The following is a 23,254-nucleotide window of genomic DNA, read 5'->3' as shown; positions in this document are numbered from 1 at the left end:
CTGGTATATAGAGATGATTTAGATTTCGAACCTGTTTCTATTTGCAAGTAAATATGCAGTGGTAAGCATTTTCTATAATCATCACTACAAGCACATAATGGATAATCTCTCAAATGATTAGAATATATATATCATTATGTTTTGTGTTGTGATGTGATTTGGATTTTTAACGTAGCTTTAACAATTTTTCAGTCATATCGCTAAGATGTCTGCAGTGTGGCAGTTTATTGTGATGTCTAGCACTGGGGCATCATGCCGCAGACATGTAGCATGATGTCCAACCCAGTCACATTATCCTGACACCAGGCCGACCAATCCTAACACTAACCTCTTGATGCTGAGCGCCAAGCGAGGCAGCTGTTAGTACCATTTTTGTAAGTCTTTGGTATGACTTGGCCGGGGATCGAAGCCACGACCTCCCGCATCCGAGGCGGACGCTCTAACCACTAGGCCACCTGAGCGGTGTATCATTATGTAAATCACTACAATTATTTCTAATTCTAACATGCAGAACAGATATTTCCTGCTACCAACGAAAAAATGGACACGTGTTGTCTTAGGCTCTATTTTATTTCTAAAGCCAAAATAGTTATTTTCACCTATTATGGTATCTGGGAGTGAGTTCCAAACCATAATAGAAGAGTACAGGAATTTCTATTTATTTCGGGATTGTCATTAATTTAATTAAAATTATTTATATTTCCAAGATTATACCCGATTGCTTCAACAACCAACGGTGGTAAGATGTCAGCAAGATAAAAAGAGACACCGTATAAATTTTTTTAAAATGAAAGTAACATTATTAATGAAAATTTCGTCTATCTGACAAGGTAGACAACCAGTTTCTTCACAAATTTTACGACATGAAACATTTACTGCCAGACCAATCACAATTATCAATGCTTGTAATTAAATTTCTCTAATTTAACAGTCTTCAGCCAAATAATCGTCCCATACAAAATGAACATATTCTAATAAGGGGAGAATGTATGTAAAATATGTCCTTTCTAATGTCTTTCGGCTGAATTCATATGTATATTTGAGGTCTACAGATATGTGCTATCAATATGTTTGGTCACGTTACCTAGGCTACTGATAATCCACGTTTTCTATCACCCTTCCCACCCTATATTTGATCTTTGGACATTTATGTTGGGGTGTAGGGTCAGAGTTATCTGCCTGTCGAAAAGTTGGAATTCGCCAACAATATGTGGAGTCGGCCTGGGGTAGCCGATTACTAGTGGGCCTAACAAACTCGAATGGCCTTATGTCGAACCAAATCAGCATCAAATCGATGGGAAGATGATTTATTTTCTCAGAAATTATGAGTATAACAGTCGTTATATCTTTAATCCGATGACAGACGAGGTGAAAATATAGCGTTGATGATATTTGACCTGGAACTCAACATTGGCATTGCTAGTCACATGACTACACAAATCTCGCAACCGACATGTCAGTGACATCGGATCTCCAATAACATATATAACACTATTTCGGGTATTTCTGATATTACCTATATCACTAATTTGTAACTACTTTTGTAACGTATGGGGTTTTATACATTCAAATAATATCGAAAGAGTACATTTATTTGTTTTCTAAAATCTTCGTAGGACTTATTGGATTTATTTACAAACATGGAAGAAGATCGTACAAATTGAAAATAAGTGACATTTTTGTCAAATACTATTTTAAAGACTGTTACATCTCTAGATGGTCGTTCTTGTTATGGGTTAAAAGCCATTTTCCAGCACATGACAAGCTATATACAGAAGACTATAATAGGCGGAGAAATAACCCTGGGAAGAACCACCCACACCCGGGATCACATATCCACGTTGTCCGAACCAGAGACTCGAACCCACGCCGCCAGTAGTGAAATGTCAGTGATCTGTAAAGGCAACTGCCTCAGACAACTCGGCCGCCAGTGGCCCAGTTCTCAAGATGAAATGTTGCGAAGTATAGGTGAATTAAGAGATGGGTAATACTGACAAATTTACCGGTAAATTCAAAGATCTACGGATACTTTTTCAAAATTGGATTCAAAGGTAACGACGTTATAAGAACTGCCCTGAATGTAAATATTGGTTCATTTCAGTCTAAAGCGCATTTTGTTCACGCTTAACTCATTATAATTGACCTTTTATAGAATCGAAGTTGAGACTGGTAGGTAAAGAAGACTAACAAACTAGTTAAAGGCAGAGTATGTTCTATGCAATACACAGAAGGGTGAATATAGTTTCACTTCAAAGTGTCAGATACACAAAGACTTAAGAATGAGTAGTTTAGATAAATATTATTAGTTATTATTAATTTATCAACCTTGTAAATTCAGAAAATATTAGGCTCGCAACCTAATTGTTCATATAAACAAGGCTTTTGAATCCAATATAGTGTTCTATATCGAAACAACTGATGATGATTGATGATAATTATTACATGCTATATATATATATATATATATATATATATATATATATATATATATATATATATATATATATATATTGTATAGGGGTTGGAGTTAATGATGACGCATGCATTTGTTACCTATGATCAATAGGAGGATTTGACATGTTGATTACAAAATATTAGTGAACACTGGTCATCTCGTGGAAGCAATAACATACAGGTCAGCTTTTGAGGAACTACAACCTCTCAAGATCCCACCATGTATACATGTACTTCCAGCTAGAGCAGCCTGAACAGTTGCTGTTGTTGTTGTTGTTGTTGGGTTTAACGCCATTTTTCAGCACGATAGGCTATACATGGCGGCCAGTATTAATGGTGGAGGAAGAACCCGGAAAAACCCGGAAAGAACCACCGACCCACGAGAAGCTACTGGCAAGCTTTCTCACATGCCCACATTGGCTGAATCTTAGACTCGAACCGCCGCAGACAGAGGTGAGATGGCAGTGATCCGTAACGAAGAGCGCTTTAGACCACTCGGCCACTCGGGGCCCCCAGCCTGAACAGTTCCCTTACTCGCACCCTCAGTGTAGAACCCGGTAAGCTATAATACGGTGTGGGTAACTAGGAACTAGGAAGATAAATACCAACTGGTCACAATGAGATCGAACTTTGGTCAAGGTATGCGACGCTAAACTGAACTTAATGTGCAGAAACAATTTTTTTCTTACTATACTTATCATGGCCGTGACCTCTGACCTTAGACCCGATACTCTAAAGTTTCCTTATTATTCTGTGTGCAAGCCATCCACTAAGTTTGGTCACGGAACTTACTCCAGAACAAATTTGATTCTACAAAAACCAAAGTTTTGTTGAGTCACAATAACAATGACTTTTGACAACTCAAATGAATGTGGAAACAAAAATTGCCAACATAGTTGGACATATGCCAGACAGATGGACATCATAAACATAATATGCTTGACCTTACTGCAGGTGTATAAAAAAGAATATGTAGTAACTTGAAGCTCTGACAAGACAAGAAAAAAAATCACTTGTATTAGCTAAATTTTACAAATCAGTTCCTTTTTGATAGAGAAATGAGCTTGGAAAATTTCCGATTTTTAAAAATGTAATGTACATTTATTTTAAAATTAAGAAATATTTTCTAAATTGTGTGGGCAAAAGCTATTAACTGTAAATATCTCTGGATATCACTTAGAAACATGATAAAGAGTTGATTTATAAATTTATTTCACAATGAATGTTCCATAATCTTTCTCATTAGTACCATGGTGTCAACATCTGTTGGAACAGAATGTAGAGTGTCAGATTTGATCAGTCTGGTTTGAAGTCTGGCCGACTTGTTAATCACTTTAAAACTGGCACGAACATTAAATTATTCATATTTCAATGATGGCTAGAGTTCATTCACAAGTGCTCACTCTTTTAAAAAGAAGCCCAACATGGCCTGATCACAAAAGCAGACTTTAGAGTGGTACAAAATCTATCAGATGTCAGAATGCTCATCAATTCTCTGGATGTCAGTAATAATCAAGCTTGTCTGAGATACTGACCATACAAGTCTACAGACTATGTCTGATCAAAGAGGTATGAAGGTGAGTCAACCAGATGCAAAGTCACAGAATCCACATGTAATTATAAGCAAACTGATTCTAGATTCTTATCATATAAGTCTATATTACCAGCTTTATCAACATTATCAAACAAGTCTATATTACCAGCTTTATCAACATTATCAAACAAGTCTATATTACCAAACCTGTCAACATTATCAAACAAGTCTATATTACCAGCTTTATCAACATTATCATACAAGTCTCTATAACAAACTTGTCAACATTATCATACAAGTCTATATTACCAGTTTTATCAACATTATCAAACAAGTCTATATTACCAGCCTTATCAACTTATCATACAAGTCTATATTACCAGCTTTATCAACATTATCAAACAAGTCTATATTACCAAACTTGTCAACATTATCAAACAAGTCTATATTACCAGCTTTATCAACATTATCATACAAGTCTCTATAACAAACTTGTCAACATTATCATACAAGTCTATATTACCAGCTTTATCAACATTATCAAACAAGTCTATATTACCAGCCTTATCAACTTTATCATACAAGTCTATATTACCAGCCTTATCATTTTTTTCATACAAGTCTCTAAAACAAACCTCTTCAAATATTTGAAAAAAATTATAGCTATTTAAATGGTAACAAACTTAACCAAAAAGATGCAATATCACCTCATTAATATGTGGATCTTGCTCACATTTTCCAAAAAAAAATAGGTACTATAGCCAACTTGCTGCATATACATGATCAATCTCATAATAAATGCATTCAAAGTTTCATAACTGTACAAACAAAAGTGTCAGAAAAATGAGCTAAACAAAGAATTATAAAGCATCAAAAAAGGCAACGTGACCTACTTTGGCAAGTATCAGAAATTTTATTAAAGATTAAGGTAATAGTAAGATCAATGGCTGTCCATACATACAACTGTTTCAGTGAATCGGAGTAGAAAGCCAAAACTTATCAACACCTACACAAGCAACAAAAATGATGATGATAACAATGTAGCCTGGGGAATGATATCTATATCTCACATGCAGCCCCTCCAATTTCAGTTTCTAAAATCATGCAGACTAAACACGAGACAATGGTTTTGAATGGAATGAAAACCAATACATACTTATTAAAACTTCTTTTATTTTCTGAGTTTATCATACAAATAAAAATGAATCAGCTAATTTTAAATGCAACTCTTCTTTTTAGCTTATTTCTTCCTGGACTCTACTTGGTGCTGGTGGAAAACAGAGCTAGAAGTCCACAGGCAGTTCCCACTGAGAAGATGTAGTTGCTGTCATTTGGTTAAGGATAAAAGAGGCAGGATTATACAGGACAGTATGTTTTGCCTGTGTGTAGTTACACATGACAGCATGTTTTGCCTGTGTGTAGTTACACATGACAATGTTTTGCCTGTGTGTAGTTACACATGACAATGTTTTGCCTGTGTGTAGTTACACATGACAATGTTTTGCCTGTGTGTAGTTACACATGACTGTTTTGCCTGTGCGTAGTTATACATGACAATGTTTTGTCTGTGCAAGGTTACACAGGCCAGTATGTTTTGTCTGTGCAAGGTTACACAGGACTATATGTTTTGCCTGTGCAAGGTTATACAAGGCATTATGTTTTGCACAAGTAAAGTTATACAGGACAGTAAGGCTTCTCTGTGAACTTTACTATTATGTATGTTACACAAGTTTCATGAAGTGGCTGAGTTAAAAAAAAGGGTATGTTTTGCTATCTGTTAGTGAGAACAAAATTACTAACAAAATTACTCATAGAACTAACATAGCAAACTTTGCTCCACCTCACAGAGGATTCAGAAAACAACTGGTGCTTTTCACAGAATTGCTCAGCCTCCGAGTACATCGTTATCTCCTTGGACTTGGTCATAACTTGGAACCGGAGTCCAATAGCTACATATACACTTACTGGACATCTAGCAACAAACACACATGTACAGCCAACTACCAACCCAAAGATTCACCATTTCACGCAGGGACATAACGATGGGCATCAAATACATATACACTTACTGGACATCTAGCAACAAACACACATGTACAGCCAACTACCAACCCAAAGATTCACCATTTCACGCAGGGACATAACAATGGGCATCAAATACATATACACTTACTGGACAGCTAGCAACAAACACACATGTACAGCCAACTACCAACCCAAAGATTCACCATTTCACGCAGGGACATAACAATGGGCATCAAATACATATACAATTACTGGACATCTACCAACAAACACACATGTACAGCTAACTACCAGCCCAAAGATTCACCATTTCACTCAGGGACATAACAATGGGCATCAAATAAGGGGTGTTTGGGTACAAATGGTTAAATGCAGGAATGTGTTTGACAAACAATTCGAGTTTTCATTTGTACAGTAAATCTTAAAAAAATTATTGCAGTTTTAGAATGTACAATTTTAAGCAAAATGAGGCCGTTTAATTTTCTCCATTTAAATGTATTGTATGACAGGAATATAGACCTCAGTATAAACAAATATAATAATAATAATAATAATAATAATAATGAGGACTTTGTATAGCGCCTAATCTTTAGAAGCTCTAAGTGCTTTACAACATTAGACAACACTTATAAGATAAGAAACATAATAATATTATTACAAAAACAAACAACATGAAATTAGAAAAACATTAAAAAATAAAAAAACATGCTGAAAATATTTCAGGTAGGAAACATTATTAGGTCTTTAACTTTGTTCTTGCAGTCGAAATAAGTGAGTTTTGAGAGCCCTCTTGAATGTGATCACTGTGTCTAAGTTCAGTGAGCAATTCATTCCATGTTGCTGGGCCCTGGTATGCAAAAGAACACTGTCCATATGACTTTGTTTTCATAGTGGGAATAATGAGCATAAGATTGTCAGAAGAGGAACGTAAGTATCTTGCTGGTGTGTACACATATACAAGGCGGTCACATGGGATTTCAGTGTAAACTTAGTGTAACTGAGAATCAAACAACACTCTGTATTTTAAAACAAATTATCAAGGACAACCCTGATAACAAATATCAATTATGCCCATTTGACATTTAGACACTTTAGAATTGCCCCACACTGGAAATATTTGTATAGAAAGACCAACCGGGTCTAATACATAGAAGTTAAATGTTTATGTTTTTTTTCAAGATGCCCAACCTCTGAAGGATCATTAACAACAGTCCAAGAGGTTTCAACAACCATCAGGTGTACGTGTGAAAACACTGTGTACTAAATCACTGCTATTTGTTGTGGATAATTCACAACAAAACAAGACTGCTTTAAAAGAAACTGAAACACTTCATGAAACAACTGTCAATGTCTATTTTTTTTTATTGCTCTACTTGTAAAATACTGAAGCCATTATTTCATAATAAGTAATAGTGAAAATTCACATCCTTGAGAAAATCTCTGAGTGCCAATTGAGGAATTTTAAGTTCACGAAAAACTCTGGAACTTGCTTCTCCATAATGAACCATATCTGTGAAACAAAGTTTTTAAATCACTAAGTATCCATTTTTGTGAATGAGTAGCTCATTTAATGTAGTTTGGACATAATAGTTAAAAGTGTTCGATTGAAATGTGTTTACTGGACACATCAGCACTAGCTTTTACAGAGATAGGATTTGGATGCCTTTTTAAATTTTCTTTTATTCCATCTCTTTTATTTGATACAAAAATACTAATTAAAATAATAATACAAGGAAGGTCAGATTTAAATCGAGCGCAATAATGCAATAAATAATTATGCAAGTCAGAGATCGAAATAAGTTCAGAACTTAAAATAGGTTCTTACAGAAATAATTGCTGACATAGTTGTGACACCAGACTGACATTTGTTACATTTGAATACAATCTATGATGATTAAAATGGATACAAAAGATAGAACTAAAACACAATTAACTATAACAATATGCTTAAGGCAAGCACCCATATAATCCAAACAACATCTGTACCTCCAAAGACTTAAGTTATCTGCAACTTCTGAAATTCTCATAAGAACTCAATAAATTGAACCTACTATCAGTTCAATTATAAATTACATATTCCTTCTGCGATCAAGTGCAGCTAAAAATTCCAGGCAAAATGAAAGGATTTTTCATAGTTGGGAAAAAGCTCATTCTTTCCCCCAACTTTTTCCTGATTTCCCAGTAGCATGGAAACCCCTTAACAAATATGGTTACTACAAATAACAACATGGTAGCCAAGATTACAACTAACAACCCAGAATAAGCACTGTAATATGAATTAGCTTCAAAAGAAAACAAAATCCCATTTTTCATATATGCGTTCACTATGCAAAACAAATGGAAATATTCTAAAATTGTATTGAAATCCACCAATCAGATATAGGCCAATCAATTTCACACGTGTGACTGATGCTGTGTATGCGTGTGATTTGGATTTTAACATAGCTTTAACTGACGCTGTGTTTTGGAACCGTTTGCAAAAAAAAATCATGTTGAAGAACAATGTTCAAATATACAGCACAAAATGAAGACAAATTCATATTACGGAGATCCATGTTTCAAAAGCTGTCAAACTTACTGTAACTACTTTAGGAATATCTAGCACTTTTCATATTAACAAGATACACTGACAAACCACTGTGATGTGTACTTCATTAATATCTGAAACCAAAATATATCCAAATTAAATATAAATGTACTATCAAAACATTAAATAACTTTTAACCAATTTGTTGTTTAAAGGAAACAGACAAAAGCAATTTTCCATTAAAACCTCCTTTTTTCTAATAATGGTTACAACTTTTGATTATTTTTCTTTGCGAAATATGGACATAGTTATAGAACAAACGCATGAAAAATGGGACATATACTATTGTGTGATAGAACGCTGATACCTAAATTCAAAATATGGCAGCCCCTGGGTTATGGGTGCAGAATTGTTGACGTCAACAAAGAACATGACAATTTAACCATTGTAAAAAGGATACATGTTGGGATTAAAATTCCTGAGAACGTAAAATGAGGCAATAATCAACAGGACCAGATAGAGGGCGTTGTTGTAAAATATTGCGAATGTTGTGGCCTCGTAATCCGCAACTTCATTCTTCTTCCATAAAATTCTGAAGAAGAAATTAAAATGATGTTTTTATGGGAATGTGAACTTTTTGTTAAACCAAACACACACAATTTCAAGGGTATCAACAACATTCACTTTTGGTGTCTTCCAAGTACTGAATAAAGTTAGCTCACAATAGTAAATTTAAAAGACTGCTGAACAAAATTTAAATGAAAGGTTATGAAAATGTAAATGAAAGGGGAAGTAACCTGCGCATTTACTATCCATTCTACAAGTGCCAGCCGAGTGATTTTTATTCTAAATGTTCACCATCAATTTATTAAATGACTTTACATCTTTAAATTTTGTCAGATCCCATGTAAAGATTGGAATACAGATTTACCTGAATGAAAGTTCTTGAGTGAAAATATCAATTAAGACTGTTTTAGTTTAAACACCTGCCAACTGCTATTATCTACATACAGTGTAAATTATATAGTGTCAAGTTTTAGCAGCCCTTTCACTGTCAATGAATGGTTAAGATAAAAATAAACCTTTCATCCTTTTCCTTTTTGTTCATCTTCTTATCATCTGCAAGTTTCTTCATCATCTCTCGTGAAACTGCTTCCTCTCTTTTCTGGGCCACCCTGTGCAAAGAGGACAAAATATTAGTTTTGTTGCATTGTCCTTAAAATCAAGTTTTAGACTTGACCCTCACTATAAGGCATACTGTATTGATGAAATTTCACATTGTCATAAAAGCACAAAGAAAGATACAAACACAAACAGTAACAATCCATAAAGACACACAAGCATTTCATGCATTCTTCAACCCCTCCTGACCTCTTTATTATTTTCTATTTTTTTGGGCCAGAATTTTGCAAAAAGATTTGAAAAAATATATGTATTAATTCAACAGACAAATGGTTGTGCATAATCCTCCAGCAGAAATTAGCTATTCTTTTCATCAATATCCAACTGAAATTTTTCCTAAAGAAATCCGTGTGGTATGTACTGATTCCATCATACAATGAATTGGGCTCTAATGCCTATACTGGAATGGCGATGACACACAAGTTCGACACTTCATGCATAACAACGAAAAGTTACAGTATGAAGAAAAACGAAATACACATGTAAATTTATAGGAATGACACGTTTTTAATTATTTCATAAAAACAAAATAATTTTTTTGTCAGTCCTGTGATTCTGAGGCAAAAGAAAAAGCTTCAAGATGATTTCTGGTAGGTTAGGGAAAGGGGTTGTCAAATCTCTAAAATTCACTTATGCTGCTCAGTTTGTCAACAAATGTTAGTTTTTGGATAAGAAGAACAAATACAAATGACAGCTAGTGTTGTATGAAATGCGTCTCAACATTTTGGGTTATGGGTTGGAACAAAAATTTGGCCATTATTTTCCATGCAAATTATAGCACTGATCTGATGCTGCAGCCACCAACACCAGCATTGCTCTCTTGCATTTTTCTCCAAAAATTACGAACTAGATAAAAACAAATCACCATGCCTGGTATTGTGTGACTTAAGTGATAAATCTGAACATGGGATGGACATTGCGGCATGAATTACTGCCATAAGCGTTATGCTTTATGAACATTTGGTACCTTTATTGTAAACATCAAACTCTTCATTGTCTAGGCTTATGTTAAACATGGTGCAATTTATAACAGCTTATCTTGTTTATCTATCTGAAGCAAGTCACTGCATCTTAAAATGACAGATAAAGGTGACTGCTGCATAAAAATAACTTTACCAATGACTTTTAAGAAACCATTCATATATGGTATTGCATAAAAAGCGATTCTTTTGATAATGCTGGCGAGTTCATTTTTTATGGTACTTTCAACATTTTATATTTGGTTATACATGTATCATCAATGGTGATATCATGCCAAAGAAATGGGAGACAAGTGCCTTTCCCAAGGACACAGAATGTACATTAGTGTGTTTGGCCCAAGTTACACTGTAGCTTAGTTTTGTGGCTGCCTAGAATTTTGTTTTAACAACGAATGGCTGTGCATTTTCACAACTGTTTCATTCATTCAAACGCTTAATCTGTTCATTATGTGTATAGGATTATTGTCCTGTGCTAAAATTCCACTCTCAGTCACGACAGGAATATGCACAGTAAGCTAAGCCATCTTTAAAAAGTACGGAAACTGTTCTTTATGGTTGTTTTGTACAATTTTCCACAGTTCACTAGTCTCACGAATATTTCTGATTCAAAATGCATGTCATCTGGTGATTAAGCACATCGTGTAGAAGTGTATATCCTAAAACTCCAGATGTAAAAAAAAAACTGTTTTTATATCCCGAACTCTTACAAATATTATACATGATACCATCCCGACTTGGTTTTGAGTTGTAATCATATGTAATGTTATAGCCAAAATTTCTAAACCTTTCCATCAAATGTTAGTTTCTTCTTTGACAGTTTATCTAAACTGGCATCAAACATTGTTTAGAATTATCAGCCTCCATCTGGCCAGAAAATCCATTCTTCATTCTGCCATTTACTTTGCACATCTGCACCAGCACTGAATTGAATCTGAATCTATGAGTGTGATTTGGACTTTTTTAACGTAGCTATAACAATTTTTCAGTCATATCGCTACGATGTCTGCAGTGTGGCAGTTTATAGTGATGTCCAGCACTGGGGCATCATTCCGCAGACATGTAGCATGATGTCCCACCCAGTCACATTATCGTGATACCAGGCTGACCAGTCCTAACACTAACCTCTTAATGCTGAGCACCAAGCGAGGCAGCTGTTAGTACCATTTTTGTAAGTCTTTGGTATGACTCAGCCGGGGATCAAACCTACGACCTCTGAATCAGTGAATAATTGTCCATCTAGCAATGCCAGGCTATAATCTCACGTTCCGCATATGAATCAATGTTTGCACTTGCAGAAATGTAACTATGGCATCAACTGCAGAACCCCTCTAGTACATGCTTTTCTGTGTTAGTGGGATTTCCAAGCATCTTTCAGTATTTACCTACAAATTCATAATTTGGAATAGACAGAGGTAGTTTGATCAAACAAGTATCCTTACAGCTTAACTTTTCTTGGATTCTGATTTATTTATTTTATTGTAACAATTATATAAAAATTATATACTGCACAGACTACATTTCTTTTTGCATGACTCTTAACTAATTTGCAGAACTTCACACGCATCACTGCTCTTAAGGTTAGTTGTTGTAGGGTTTAGCACCAGTTTTCAGCACAAGATAGGCTATACATGGCAGCCAGTATTATTGGTGGAGGAAGAACCCGAAATAACCCCGGAAAGAACCACCGACCCACGAGAAGCTACCGGCAAGCGTTCTCACATATCCACATTGGCAGAGCCAGAGACTTGAACCCACGCAGACAGAGGTGAGATGGCAGTGATCCGGAACGGTGAGCGCTTTAGACCACTCGGGGCCCCATCTTAAGGTGAGTAAATTCATATGAATTTTGCATGATTTGTACACTCATGTGCCCTGGCAGCATCTCTGAAAATGACCAATGACACAAAGTTTTAAATATGACAGAAGTGGGAGTCATAATAGCTTGCAATTCAAGGGTCACAGTTTTGATACTTGCACAGACCAGTTGCTTGTTTTTATATCAGAAAGCTACCTAGTTCCCGTTTCCTCAACATGATAAAGCTAATATGTTAAAAGTTTAGATAAACCAAACATCCAACTAAATACTACCTGAAACTCAAGCAAGCTGAAGAGATATGTTTCCACTAATACGATTTTATTACTGGACTGCATCTGTTTCTTTTTGAGTGTTTGTAGATGTTATAAATACACATGTTGTTTCAGCTTGAACAACAATACCTCATGATTTCAAAGTAAATAAAACCAGAAAGGTAATGGACTAAAGCAAAAAGTCATCTGTAATATCATCTGAGTAATAAAGAATCTTGAAAGGTACTGGCCTTAAGCATCGCTGGGTTAAAACCATATAACATCAACATTTCATCACAATATGAGCAATGTAATTTCTCGTTTAAACTGAAAAACCCTGCCATTTCTCACATGTGTATGAATTAATCCTAAGTTGATAGACGACAACTGTTGGTCAACAAATTTCAGTCAAAAGCCGGAATACAAGGTTTGATGGCATTACCATTGTAAACATAGTAAGCCAACACCATGCTGTGTTAGACTGTCTTCAGCCCAAGTTCACTCTTCAAATTATTCCAGTGCCCCATATGATCACCATTATTCACCAGAGTTTATCTAATACACTCTTTTTCTTCTCAGATCCACTTTAAAAAAGCAGGCCTGCATCACTTCATTCCCTCTTGGATCAGTTTATGTGCCATGTGTGAATGTTATCATTATCAGATTATTCATTAATGAAATTTGTCAATTGTATCACATCACTACTTTTGGAGCACCCCCAAAACAGAATGGAATGAGCAACTTCCATCCTTCCAAACTTTAGATTGGAAGAATGGTGAAATTGAAGATAAACTGCAGCTCTGGGCTTTAAACAGCAAATAAATACATCAAAGCTACATACTTCAAGGAAGACAAGGGCTCTATTCTATAAAACGCAATTCACACTAATTTCTCAAAAATGCAGTGAGAAAATCAACTGAATGTGTAAATTTCTTGCTTCGTGGTTTCAAGCCTTACCTTTATTTCTTTTGCAAATCCCAATTGTATTCAGAAAAGACCCCCTTTTTTTGCAATGGGCAAGAGAGAATTATGCTTCTAAAGTTTCAGTTGTAGAATAAATCATGGAAGATATCCCATTCCAGCCATTAGCCCTTATAATATCTTAGCTACGAGAATCATGGTAACTAAGCTGGTGGAACATCAGACTTCTTAATCCAATGTTTTCAATACCTGCATAGCCATGCAGGCCAGTTACCTGTGTGTTCTTTGAAAAGGTACTTAGCTCCCATTTCCTCTGCATGATATAGCCAATAATATTAAAAGTGCCATTAAACCAATATAATCAGACATCAAACAGGGGTGAAACAATACACCTGTGTTGCATATCAATATCATTCATGATACACAGCCTGCAACATGATACATATCAATACACTTATGAAATTGATGGTCTTTCCATCTTTGGAAGGTCGGTGGTGCCCCTTTATGTTTGTTGACATACTGTCTGTATTTCCAGTATGCAGATTACAGACAGAGATATAGTTATCATATATTTATATGCAATTCTCATCGAAAACAAGGAAACAAAAATACTATCCAACATTGGTTGTCATGGAGTTTTATTCAACGTTTTAGGCTATTTAATGGTGGCTCCATTTAACTCACTTTAGCCACCAGGCCCTTTGTTTTGCATGCCATGTATGCTCTGACAGCTTATTACCAATTTCATGTCTCATTTAAACTTGGAAGACATTACAATGTTATCTTTAAAACAGAAGAAATAATGCAATTTCTTCAAGCAAAGAAAATCTCATCTAGAACAAATCCAGGCATGGGAATGAGGAGGAATACCAACAAAATCTATCACACTGTAGTTCCTGCAGATGCAAAAGACTACTGTGGACACGGCTATTAGTGAAGAAGGAAAACTACTGATAAAACCCTGTCTTATTCTATAATTTCTATAAAAAAAACTTGAGTGGTTAAATATCTGCCCCATGCTGATTCTGTGCTAATTTTATTTATTTCATTAGCACCTTCATTCACTGGTTAAATATCTCTGCATATGAAGAAAGTCCAAATATGTTCCCCATGTACAATTTAAGGAGAGATGCTGCCAGGATTTTATCTTAAGAGGGACTTCACCCTTTGTCATCAAAAGAAGTGGACTAGAAAGAAGGAGGGAGAGGAGTAAACTTTCACAGTTCAATATTTGCATAACATTTCAATATCTGTCTGTTTCTTCTTGCTCCACCTTTTTTTTGAATTCTACCAAAATCAAAATCTTTTAAAGATGCCACCTCTAGTTGTATATGTATTAATCTGTTAATTATTTCAGAGCATACTCTGTTCCTTATCTGTGTATGAATATTTTTATGTGCTTCCTTCTAATGGGTCATATGCATAGCTAGCCTTCTCAGTTTGAAGATGTTGGGGAACTGATCTTTGTGGCTGTTATTTACAATTTTCCATAGCTCACAGATATTGTCTGTTGGATACACACATCTGCCCCAAAATAGGATTTTTCACTATCATAAATTTACTATCTTGAATCAGTAGTTTGTTGACAACAGTGCCAGATCTTTTTATCTGTTCCACAATGTTGTATTAGGGTTTTTAGTCCACCAGTGCCAAGTCTGCTTGTACAGACAGAGGTATTCAAACAACTATCTTGACTTCATTTTTTTCATCCTTTTTTATTCAGTTTATCTTAACCCCTAATATGGATATATATGGTTTTGTAGAATATGATCCGCAGGGCTTGAGTGATTAATAAAAAGAAAGAAAACTACACTCTTCTTTTAAATTGTCTGTATCTTAATGAGGCACAGTATTCTGCCCCTTCTATGTGTGATTTCAAAATACCACTGAAAGAGAGATTGACCACCATGCCATCTTGTTCCGGCCATTCAAGATGCACATTTGAATCATATTTAACACCATTTTCGGGTTCAAAACACTCACTGCTATCTCTAATAATCTAATATACTTCGTAACTTTAAAAAGTGTTATCATCATCACTATCACCAGCCAGTATTTGCTGAATGAAAATGTAAAGAACCACGCCAGGAATCAGACACTGGGGTTTTCTAGGATGCCTGTAATTTAAACACGCATTTGTAAAACATCCTTCATGGAAGGTTTAAACTACACCATAATGCTTATTCCAGGGCACAATGTGCCACTCAAATTTATGTCATGCTTTAAGAACCCAAATGTGTAAACAGTTGCCTACCTGAAAAACAGATGTTGCGATAAGAATGGTTATATAAGCTGTACACTTCGCCAAGCACATTTTCATATGAGGGACTTTCAACTAATTTGCGTGAGTTTTCTTGCATCACTGTTAACCTGAGTTTTGCAGGATTGACACAATTGCACATCCCAACAGCATCTCTGTTTAAGTACTACACATCAAATGACTTTTGCATGAAGTTTCTCTGTTGCTTTGCAATAATACTTCCTGTTTGTCACGCAGGGAATAAGCAACACTAATTCCTGATTGGTAGTTATTATTTCACTGGAACTGGAACAAACAATAACCACCAATGAGAATTTAAGTGTAACATATTTCACCATGTGACACACTGGTTTTGTGCTTTCAAACTGACCATATTGACAGGATAAAATTCAACACAGAAACTTGGTGTAAAAGTGGTTATTAAATGATTAGTTAAGTACTTCATTATACATGAGGAACACATTTGGAATCTATCCTTTATGTTGGATTAAGCTAATTAGCATGGAATGGTGGTGTGGGAAGATTGGGAACAATGTCACTAACTTTGTTTTCATTTGCAGATGAGTGAGTATTCTCAATAGTCATTTTTGCTTTTGCTAATAAAAACGAGTGCTTAGGACTGCAAATGCTGTTACCTACAAATTATAAATTTAAAGAATAACAAGGCAAACTAATAATAACTATTCATGACTGCATAGAACTAAAATAATTTACATACAATAAGTATCATTTTGAATCAATTTTCCATCTATTGTATCGATATATGTATCTTTACAGCAAAAGTATCAATGCATTGATATATAGATGAATCATTTCAGTCCTAATATCAAAGCTACAAAATATAAATGTTCAACAGTTAGACATGAAATACTTACTTGTGCTTCAAGACGAATTTGACGTTTTTGTAAGCAAAAGATACAAGATATGTGCTGACGATGGTTCCAACGGCAAAAATGATACCGGATTGGTACAAGTCCATCTGATGAATTCTCCAAAACAACCCTGTAGAAATGGATTGACAGCCATTAATTATATTTTGCTTAACATTTACAGTCTTCAGTATCAATTTCTAACACTTGAAAAGTTAAAAACCTTGACCCCAAATACTGTCAAATAAGCTTCAGCACTTATTTCTGAAATTAGTAAAGGTCATATTCATTTACAGGTATGCACTTATTGCCAAATAAATACAGCATAATACTAATATTCAAAATCTTTTTTAAAATTCAACATTACTGACCAGACTTATCGTATTATATAAGAAAGAATGATTAAAGAGAAAAGATATTTAAAAAATGAGATGGAAGATCTCACAAGGCCGAGCTGCCATTGCATAAAAATGCTCCTGATTATTTCAATGGTAAGTTTACTTTACTGAGTAAAAAAAACGCACATGCATCCCCTGCCAATAGTGAGGCCTATCAAGTTCTTAAATTGGTATTGTCCAGGCAAACCAACACAGAAATAACTGGTAATAACTTTGTTTTGGTCTTTAACAATAGGTTTCATTGATAAAACAAGCATCTTAAATGTTTATCTGCAAGGCTGAGAGATAAAGTGAAATGTGTATTAAATGTGTCCCTTTCATATTATCACACGCTTTAGAAGATAAACTATAACCAAATTTTGTCACTAAGAAATCACCTTATGAATACAAATATATTAAGAAACACAATGATAAGCTATTCTACTGACAGTAATGTGCTTGGGGACTATAAACACCAGAGCTCTCCAGGTATCATTTATTTCCATTGTATATGAATCCATGCTTATCCAAGTTAAGGGTTGTATTCAGCTGTATTCCTAATGAAAGAGACTTGTACATTCTACACCTCCAACTCTATAGAAAAATTGAAAATCTGACTATGACTTAAAGACAAGACTCCCAAAGGGACATAAACTCTAAAATATTAATAGACCTTCTAGACTACAAGATAAAACTTTTTTTTTTACAGCTGATTTTTCTGTGATACCAAGATTTTCAGATTGGCTGCTGTGGTGGCCATGCTATGTTAGATCAGCCACTTTTCTTATGAATCAGTGGGACATTAGAAGTCTTTTGGTGAAAACCCCATGTCAGTATAGCCATCCATTTAGAATTAGCAGTGATCACAAGACTGATACCTTTTTCTTGTCAGATGAACTAGGTATTATAAGAAAAGATCTGATGAAATTACCAGTTGATGTGACTTTCTGTCAAGGAGGAGTAATGATAAATTTTCAAAATGGCTGCCTGAACTGATATCCTGAATGTCAGATCAGTCCCATTTTTAATTCGAACCAAGTAGATATTATGAGAAATCTCGTGGTGAAAACCCCACGTCATTATGATCAACCATCCTGGAGTACCAATAACAAGAAGACTGCAATGACCAACATATTGAAAGTCAGATCAGCACCTTTAATTTAGGATCAACTAGGCATCATAAGATGTCTTATGTTAAAAAACCCATTCTGCTATTACCTTCCATTCAAAAGGAGCTGGAATAGCAATATTTTCAACATGGTAGCCATACTGAGCTTTACATAGCCACCATTTTAATTTAATACCAACCAGACATCACAAAAAGTCACTGAAAGAAAATCTCAGGTTGATGTGACCATCCTTTCTGGAGAAGTGGCAATAACAAGATTTTAAATATGATTGCTGTTGCAGTCATACTGGATATCCATGTAGCAGCCATTTTATTTACGACAAACAAGATCTTGGAATGATTAAGTTTCTCAAGTTTCATGGCAATCCTCCATCTACAGTTCAGGAGAGGATGTGATAACAACCTTGTTCTGATGGATGGACGGATGGTCAACAAGCAGTGGAGCTTTAAAAAAACATTCCCACCCCATTCTGGTATAATTCATTTCTAATTGAATATTGATTTAATGTGATATATTGTCAGGGAAAATAATTTTTTCCAGAAAGGAGCAAAATGATTAAAATATTACAGAAAGGAAACAGAAAAGGAAAAAAACCCTTTATTATTCAAATAGAAATAACATTAAATATGAAACTCCTCAAATTTGAAACCTAAACATATAAGAATCTCCTCAAGGCCATGATTTTTTTTTTTCCCTCAACTCTAAATACTGAAACAGAATTTGATTAAAAATGTCAATTTCATTAAAAACAACCCCATAAACCAAAATCACTTCAATCTTGGAAATGTATTTTACATGCTAAATTCATGAGACTTGCTGGAACAGATTATGCTTAGCAAGCACTCGACAAGGCTTATATGTTAGACAAAGATCCAGAAAATGTCCCAAAGGCAAACAAGGTTAAAACAATACTTGCAACCAGACACAGATTAGGGATGATAATAGGCAAATGAGCACAGAAAAAGAGCCAGCTTTTTATGCGAATTATTCATACATAAATTTTTGTAGGTAAACCATTTAAGAAAGGTTATGTTTATCTGCTTATATAATTGTGATTGATACCATTCATTAACATTTTTTGTTTGTTTTTCTAAATTAAATATCAGTGCATTTTTAACCAGACCTATGTGGTGTTGCTTTTGGTACCTTGCCAATAGAGACTGACAAAGTGATATTCTAAAAGCCAGATTTTCAATTGCGAAATTCATTACATACATGTTTTTAAGTAGCCATGATTGTCATTTGTCTTCGAATGCGAAGATGTCAAAACAACCAGCTAAGCTTGTAGTATTACACTATCCTTACAGGATAGTCTGATCAGTGAGCATGAATCTGTGCTGAATCCTACACTAATGAAACTAGGGGCAAAATTTGGTATTGGAACATTGACTGTTTCAGATATTCTAAAGAAATTGGAATTCTACAAGAATGAAGTTGAAAATAACAGTGATGCAAACAAATGCAAGTGTCCTACCAACAGTGCTTGCATATTTGACAAAATGAATGATTTTGTGTTGTAACGGTTTGGCCAAGTTAGGTCCAAAAACATTCAAACCTCAGGCCATATAATATATAACCTATCATCATATAAATGTTTAAAACAAAACTCAGTCAACCAAAATCCTCTAAAAACCGAATTTTTGTGTGAGGGTTTCACTGTACAAATAAGTTTTATTACCATATCACTGATATTGAAGCAGTAAAGTGGTCTCCAATATGCCAATGCACTGAGCAAAGGGAAAATTACAAAATTATAAACATTCTGCTCACACTAATCATTTTCTGGGTATTGCAAATAAAATGCTGCCTCCATATTTTCTAGTGGACTGCTCCAATGGACTAGTGGTTACAGTGTCTACCTCGAATGTGGGAGGTTGTGGGTTAGAACCCCAGCAGAGTCAAACCAGAAATAAAGTAAATCTAGGGAGCAGGATCTAAACAAAAAGAAACTCAATTGAGATAAACAAACATGATGCACAATTGCACCAAGACCTAGTCCTACAATGAAAGATGTATTGCATGTTATTTATGTTTTAGTGTGGCACAAATAATGGCCTTGTGTAGCATGTTCCAATGTCCATTGACACTGAAACGAGTAATCAAAGTTTTAGAAATATCTCATACACTTGGCACCCCATATCGACACTCTTCCACAAATCTGTGTGTAATTAACATACTTACTCTGCTGACTTTATCCTGGTGGAATCAAAATGTGACACAGCAAATAGACACAATTTGATATTTTGTTGACATACATTTGAATTTGTTGAAAAGTGATGGTAGTCGAGGTATGCCAAAGTATGTTCATGTGGGGATATGTTTCGTGAACTAAACGAAATGTTGCTTACTGTTCCAATAGGCACTATAGACATAATATAGTTTTGTTTCGTTAAAGAATAATACTTCAATTTAATCTGATTTTGGAATTCCTGGCTTCCATTGCTTTCCTGCCTAATGAAATTCGGGGCAATGAAACTTGAAAATATGTCCATTTGCTTGTGTGAGACATTCATTAGGAAAAGGATATCAAAAAAGGATAAGTGTGAATGCTGGCTGATTCGGCCCAAATGATGGGCTTATTCGGACCATGTGAACTATTATAAGAAAAACCGTGTAACACACATTATTTAGTTTAGTAGTTATTACTGTTTTTTGCAGACATACTAAGAGAATATAAAGAGTTGATATTCGGCTTTTAAATTTACGTAAGACAGTTGTTAGCAAATTTCTAACCGAAATCAGAAAAAAATCCATATTAACTATAGCATTAATATATATATATATATATATATATATATATATATATATATATATAAACGGACAACAAACAGTGCAAAACTAGTATCTAAAACTAGTAACTAATTTGCCTGAGCACTTTCGACTCTTAATTAGTCTTTTTCAAAGGCAAATACAAAACACAGACAAGACAAACAAATAAAACAGAAAAACAGTTATGTTTGCAAAATTTTACATGGATGTTTCTACAGGAATAAAACATTTAAATTTATATTGTCTCAGCTTGTTTATTTCAACTTGTTGTGGATACTGAAAATATTTGTATTGACCTAGAAATTGATGAGCCATTACGACATCTGTTAATTTATGTAAATTTATGTAAGTGCAAATTATATCCAGGATATTTCATTGTTATAGTAGTAATTATAGGCTATTAAGCAAATTTAGAGAATTATTTAAAAGAAAATTTTATTTGTGCATGGCTTTCTTTTTCTAGTCTTCTTGGTTTAAACTGCTTGGTTTCAATGTTCTAAGGTAGCGTATCCAGTAAGATTCCTTTTCTTTCCTGGTTTCGGAACTTTAATCTAATAAAATGCAGTCATTTTTATAAGTCGTACTTCACAGCTGTTATAGCTGCTAATGAGCTGAAAATTGACGTCCCCATTTTATTCTGAAATGAAGCCCTATACTGTTTTAGCGATTTTTGTCCCCAACGCTCTGCATACAATTTAATGATCGATTCCTTAAATGCAATTTAATGATCGATTCCTTAAATGCATATTTGAACTGCTCAATGTACCTGGGAAATATCGCGTCTTAAACCAATGTAAGTGTCATATTTAAATCTCTGATGAAACTTATTGATATTTCACATGGTCCTAATCAGTCCGATAATTTGGACCGAACAAGCCTGGTCCGAATCGGCCTGTTACCGTAAAGTCTGACTAATACATTATAACTTTAATTTGTAGAATTTGGTTGCAAAGAATGTGAGTTATTCCTGAAACTCTGACTGTTGTTATGATGTCGGTCGAGATCAAAATATGCTACGCAGCACCGTCATCTAAGCAGTAAGACCTCGACGCCCAAAACATAAAGACCGATGTATTACATTGTAGGACCCTGGTCTGAATTAGCCGAATGTCCACTTGAAAAAATATGTTGTTCTCGATTCACTGGGCTGTTCATGAATCTTATGACCACAGATTCAGCAGAAAAATATCGTGCTTTCTGTAACAACACAAGAATTCTATTTATAACCTGTTTGTTTCCATTTTTTATAATATGAGTAACTTTGCCGGTTTGCATACGTGGCACCATGCCTCAACCGAAAACACTGTTTGAATTCGTAACTTACAAATTGGAATTGCAGAAACAATTAAGGCATTTCCATAAAATAATGCTGATGACTTTGTGGAGACGTTTCGGCTGAAGTCTTGAAGAAGAAGCTCTTCTTCCTTGGTCAAATTCTTTTGCTTGCTGCTTTTGGTTGCCATTTTCGTCTCTCGATAATGGAAAGAAAAATAATCGGAAGAAGCTCAAAGGTATCCGAATCGATAAAGGCTAAAATGTAAACGCGAATTGGATAGGTTCCGGGGGATATTTTTTTGTTGTTGTCGAAAACAAATGAAGCAATATTAACTGCAACAAAAGCAACAAGCCAGCAGCAACAATAAACACTAGTGTTAATAGTTAATAAGGGCCTATCTGAAATTAACTGAAAATTATTGAGTAAAGGACAATAATCTTTACTCTATCACAAAATATCAGGCAGTAGTGTGAAAAGAGGAGGTTATACTGATATGTCAAAGACACACACACACACACACACATATATATATATTGACAGACAGTTACGTCTAGGGGTTTAATCTCATGTAACAGATCAAGGTTAAACATTAAACATTAAACATTCAAGTTTCCCAAATATAAATTTATTTAAATAATAAAATAATCAAACAAATTTAAATAATTAAAAATAACTTACCGTGTATGAAATCCTAGAGTGTAATCCTGTTATGTTCTACCAAGTTCTCACTAATCCGGAAAGTGTTCTAGAGCAATCTTTGAAGTCGAGGTAAGTTTCACATAATGAGATAGAAATTAGACAGTAACAACCCTGAATAATAATCCCATAATTCCAAAGTACTGACTGTTTAAAATCACTGAATATTCACTCTGCTATCCAGCGA

At 34.7% G+C, this 23,254-nt stretch overlaps 1 protein-coding gene across 1 annotated transcript; it reads right to left on the bottom strand.

Annotated features, from left to right (window-relative positions):
- Positions 1 to 5,144: 5,144 nt before the first annotated feature.
- On the bottom strand, positions 5,145 to 22,596 carry LOC149782205 (translocon-associated protein subunit gamma-like). Its single transcript, XM_089933602.1, has 5 exons — positions 22,420 to 22,596; positions 16,826 to 16,952; positions 9,623 to 9,715; positions 9,001 to 9,132; positions 5,145 to 5,312 (listed from the first exon to the last, which is right to left on the bottom strand). The coding sequence occupies exons 1-5, from the start codon at positions 22,556 to 22,558 to the stop codon at positions 5,246 to 5,248; spliced, it is 558 nt and encodes a 185-aa protein (XP_089789728.1). The 5' UTR covers positions 22,559 to 22,596; the 3' UTR covers positions 5,145 to 5,245.
- Positions 22,597 to 23,254: the final 658 nt, after the last annotated feature.

This window comes from Sinohyriopsis cumingii, chromosome 15 (assembly GCF_028554795.1).
Source record: "Sinohyriopsis cumingii isolate HCF-2022 chromosome 15, ASM2855479v2, whole genome shotgun sequence".
NCBI classification, from domain to species: domain Eukaryota; kingdom Metazoa; phylum Mollusca; class Bivalvia; order Unionida; family Unionidae; genus Sinohyriopsis; species Sinohyriopsis cumingii.
Note: the sequence above shows the minus strand (reverse complement) of the source record. Positions and strands in the feature narration are given on the sequence as shown.

Bases quoted from the DNA above. Each gene is read 5' to 3' on its own strand.
- LOC149782205 (XM_089933602.1), bottom strand. From the start codon at position 22,558: ATGGCAACCAAAAGCAGCAAGCAAAAGAATTTGACCAAGGAAGAAGAG. The intron at 16,953-22,419 runs GTAAGTTACGAA...CCATTTCTACAG, and splicing joins TGTTTCTGCAATTCCAATTT to GGTTGTTTTGGAGAATTCAT. The intron at 9,133-9,622 runs GTTTATTTTTAT...TTTCTTCTTCAG, and splicing joins AAAAAGGAAAAGGATGAAAG to AATTTTATGGAAGAAGAATG.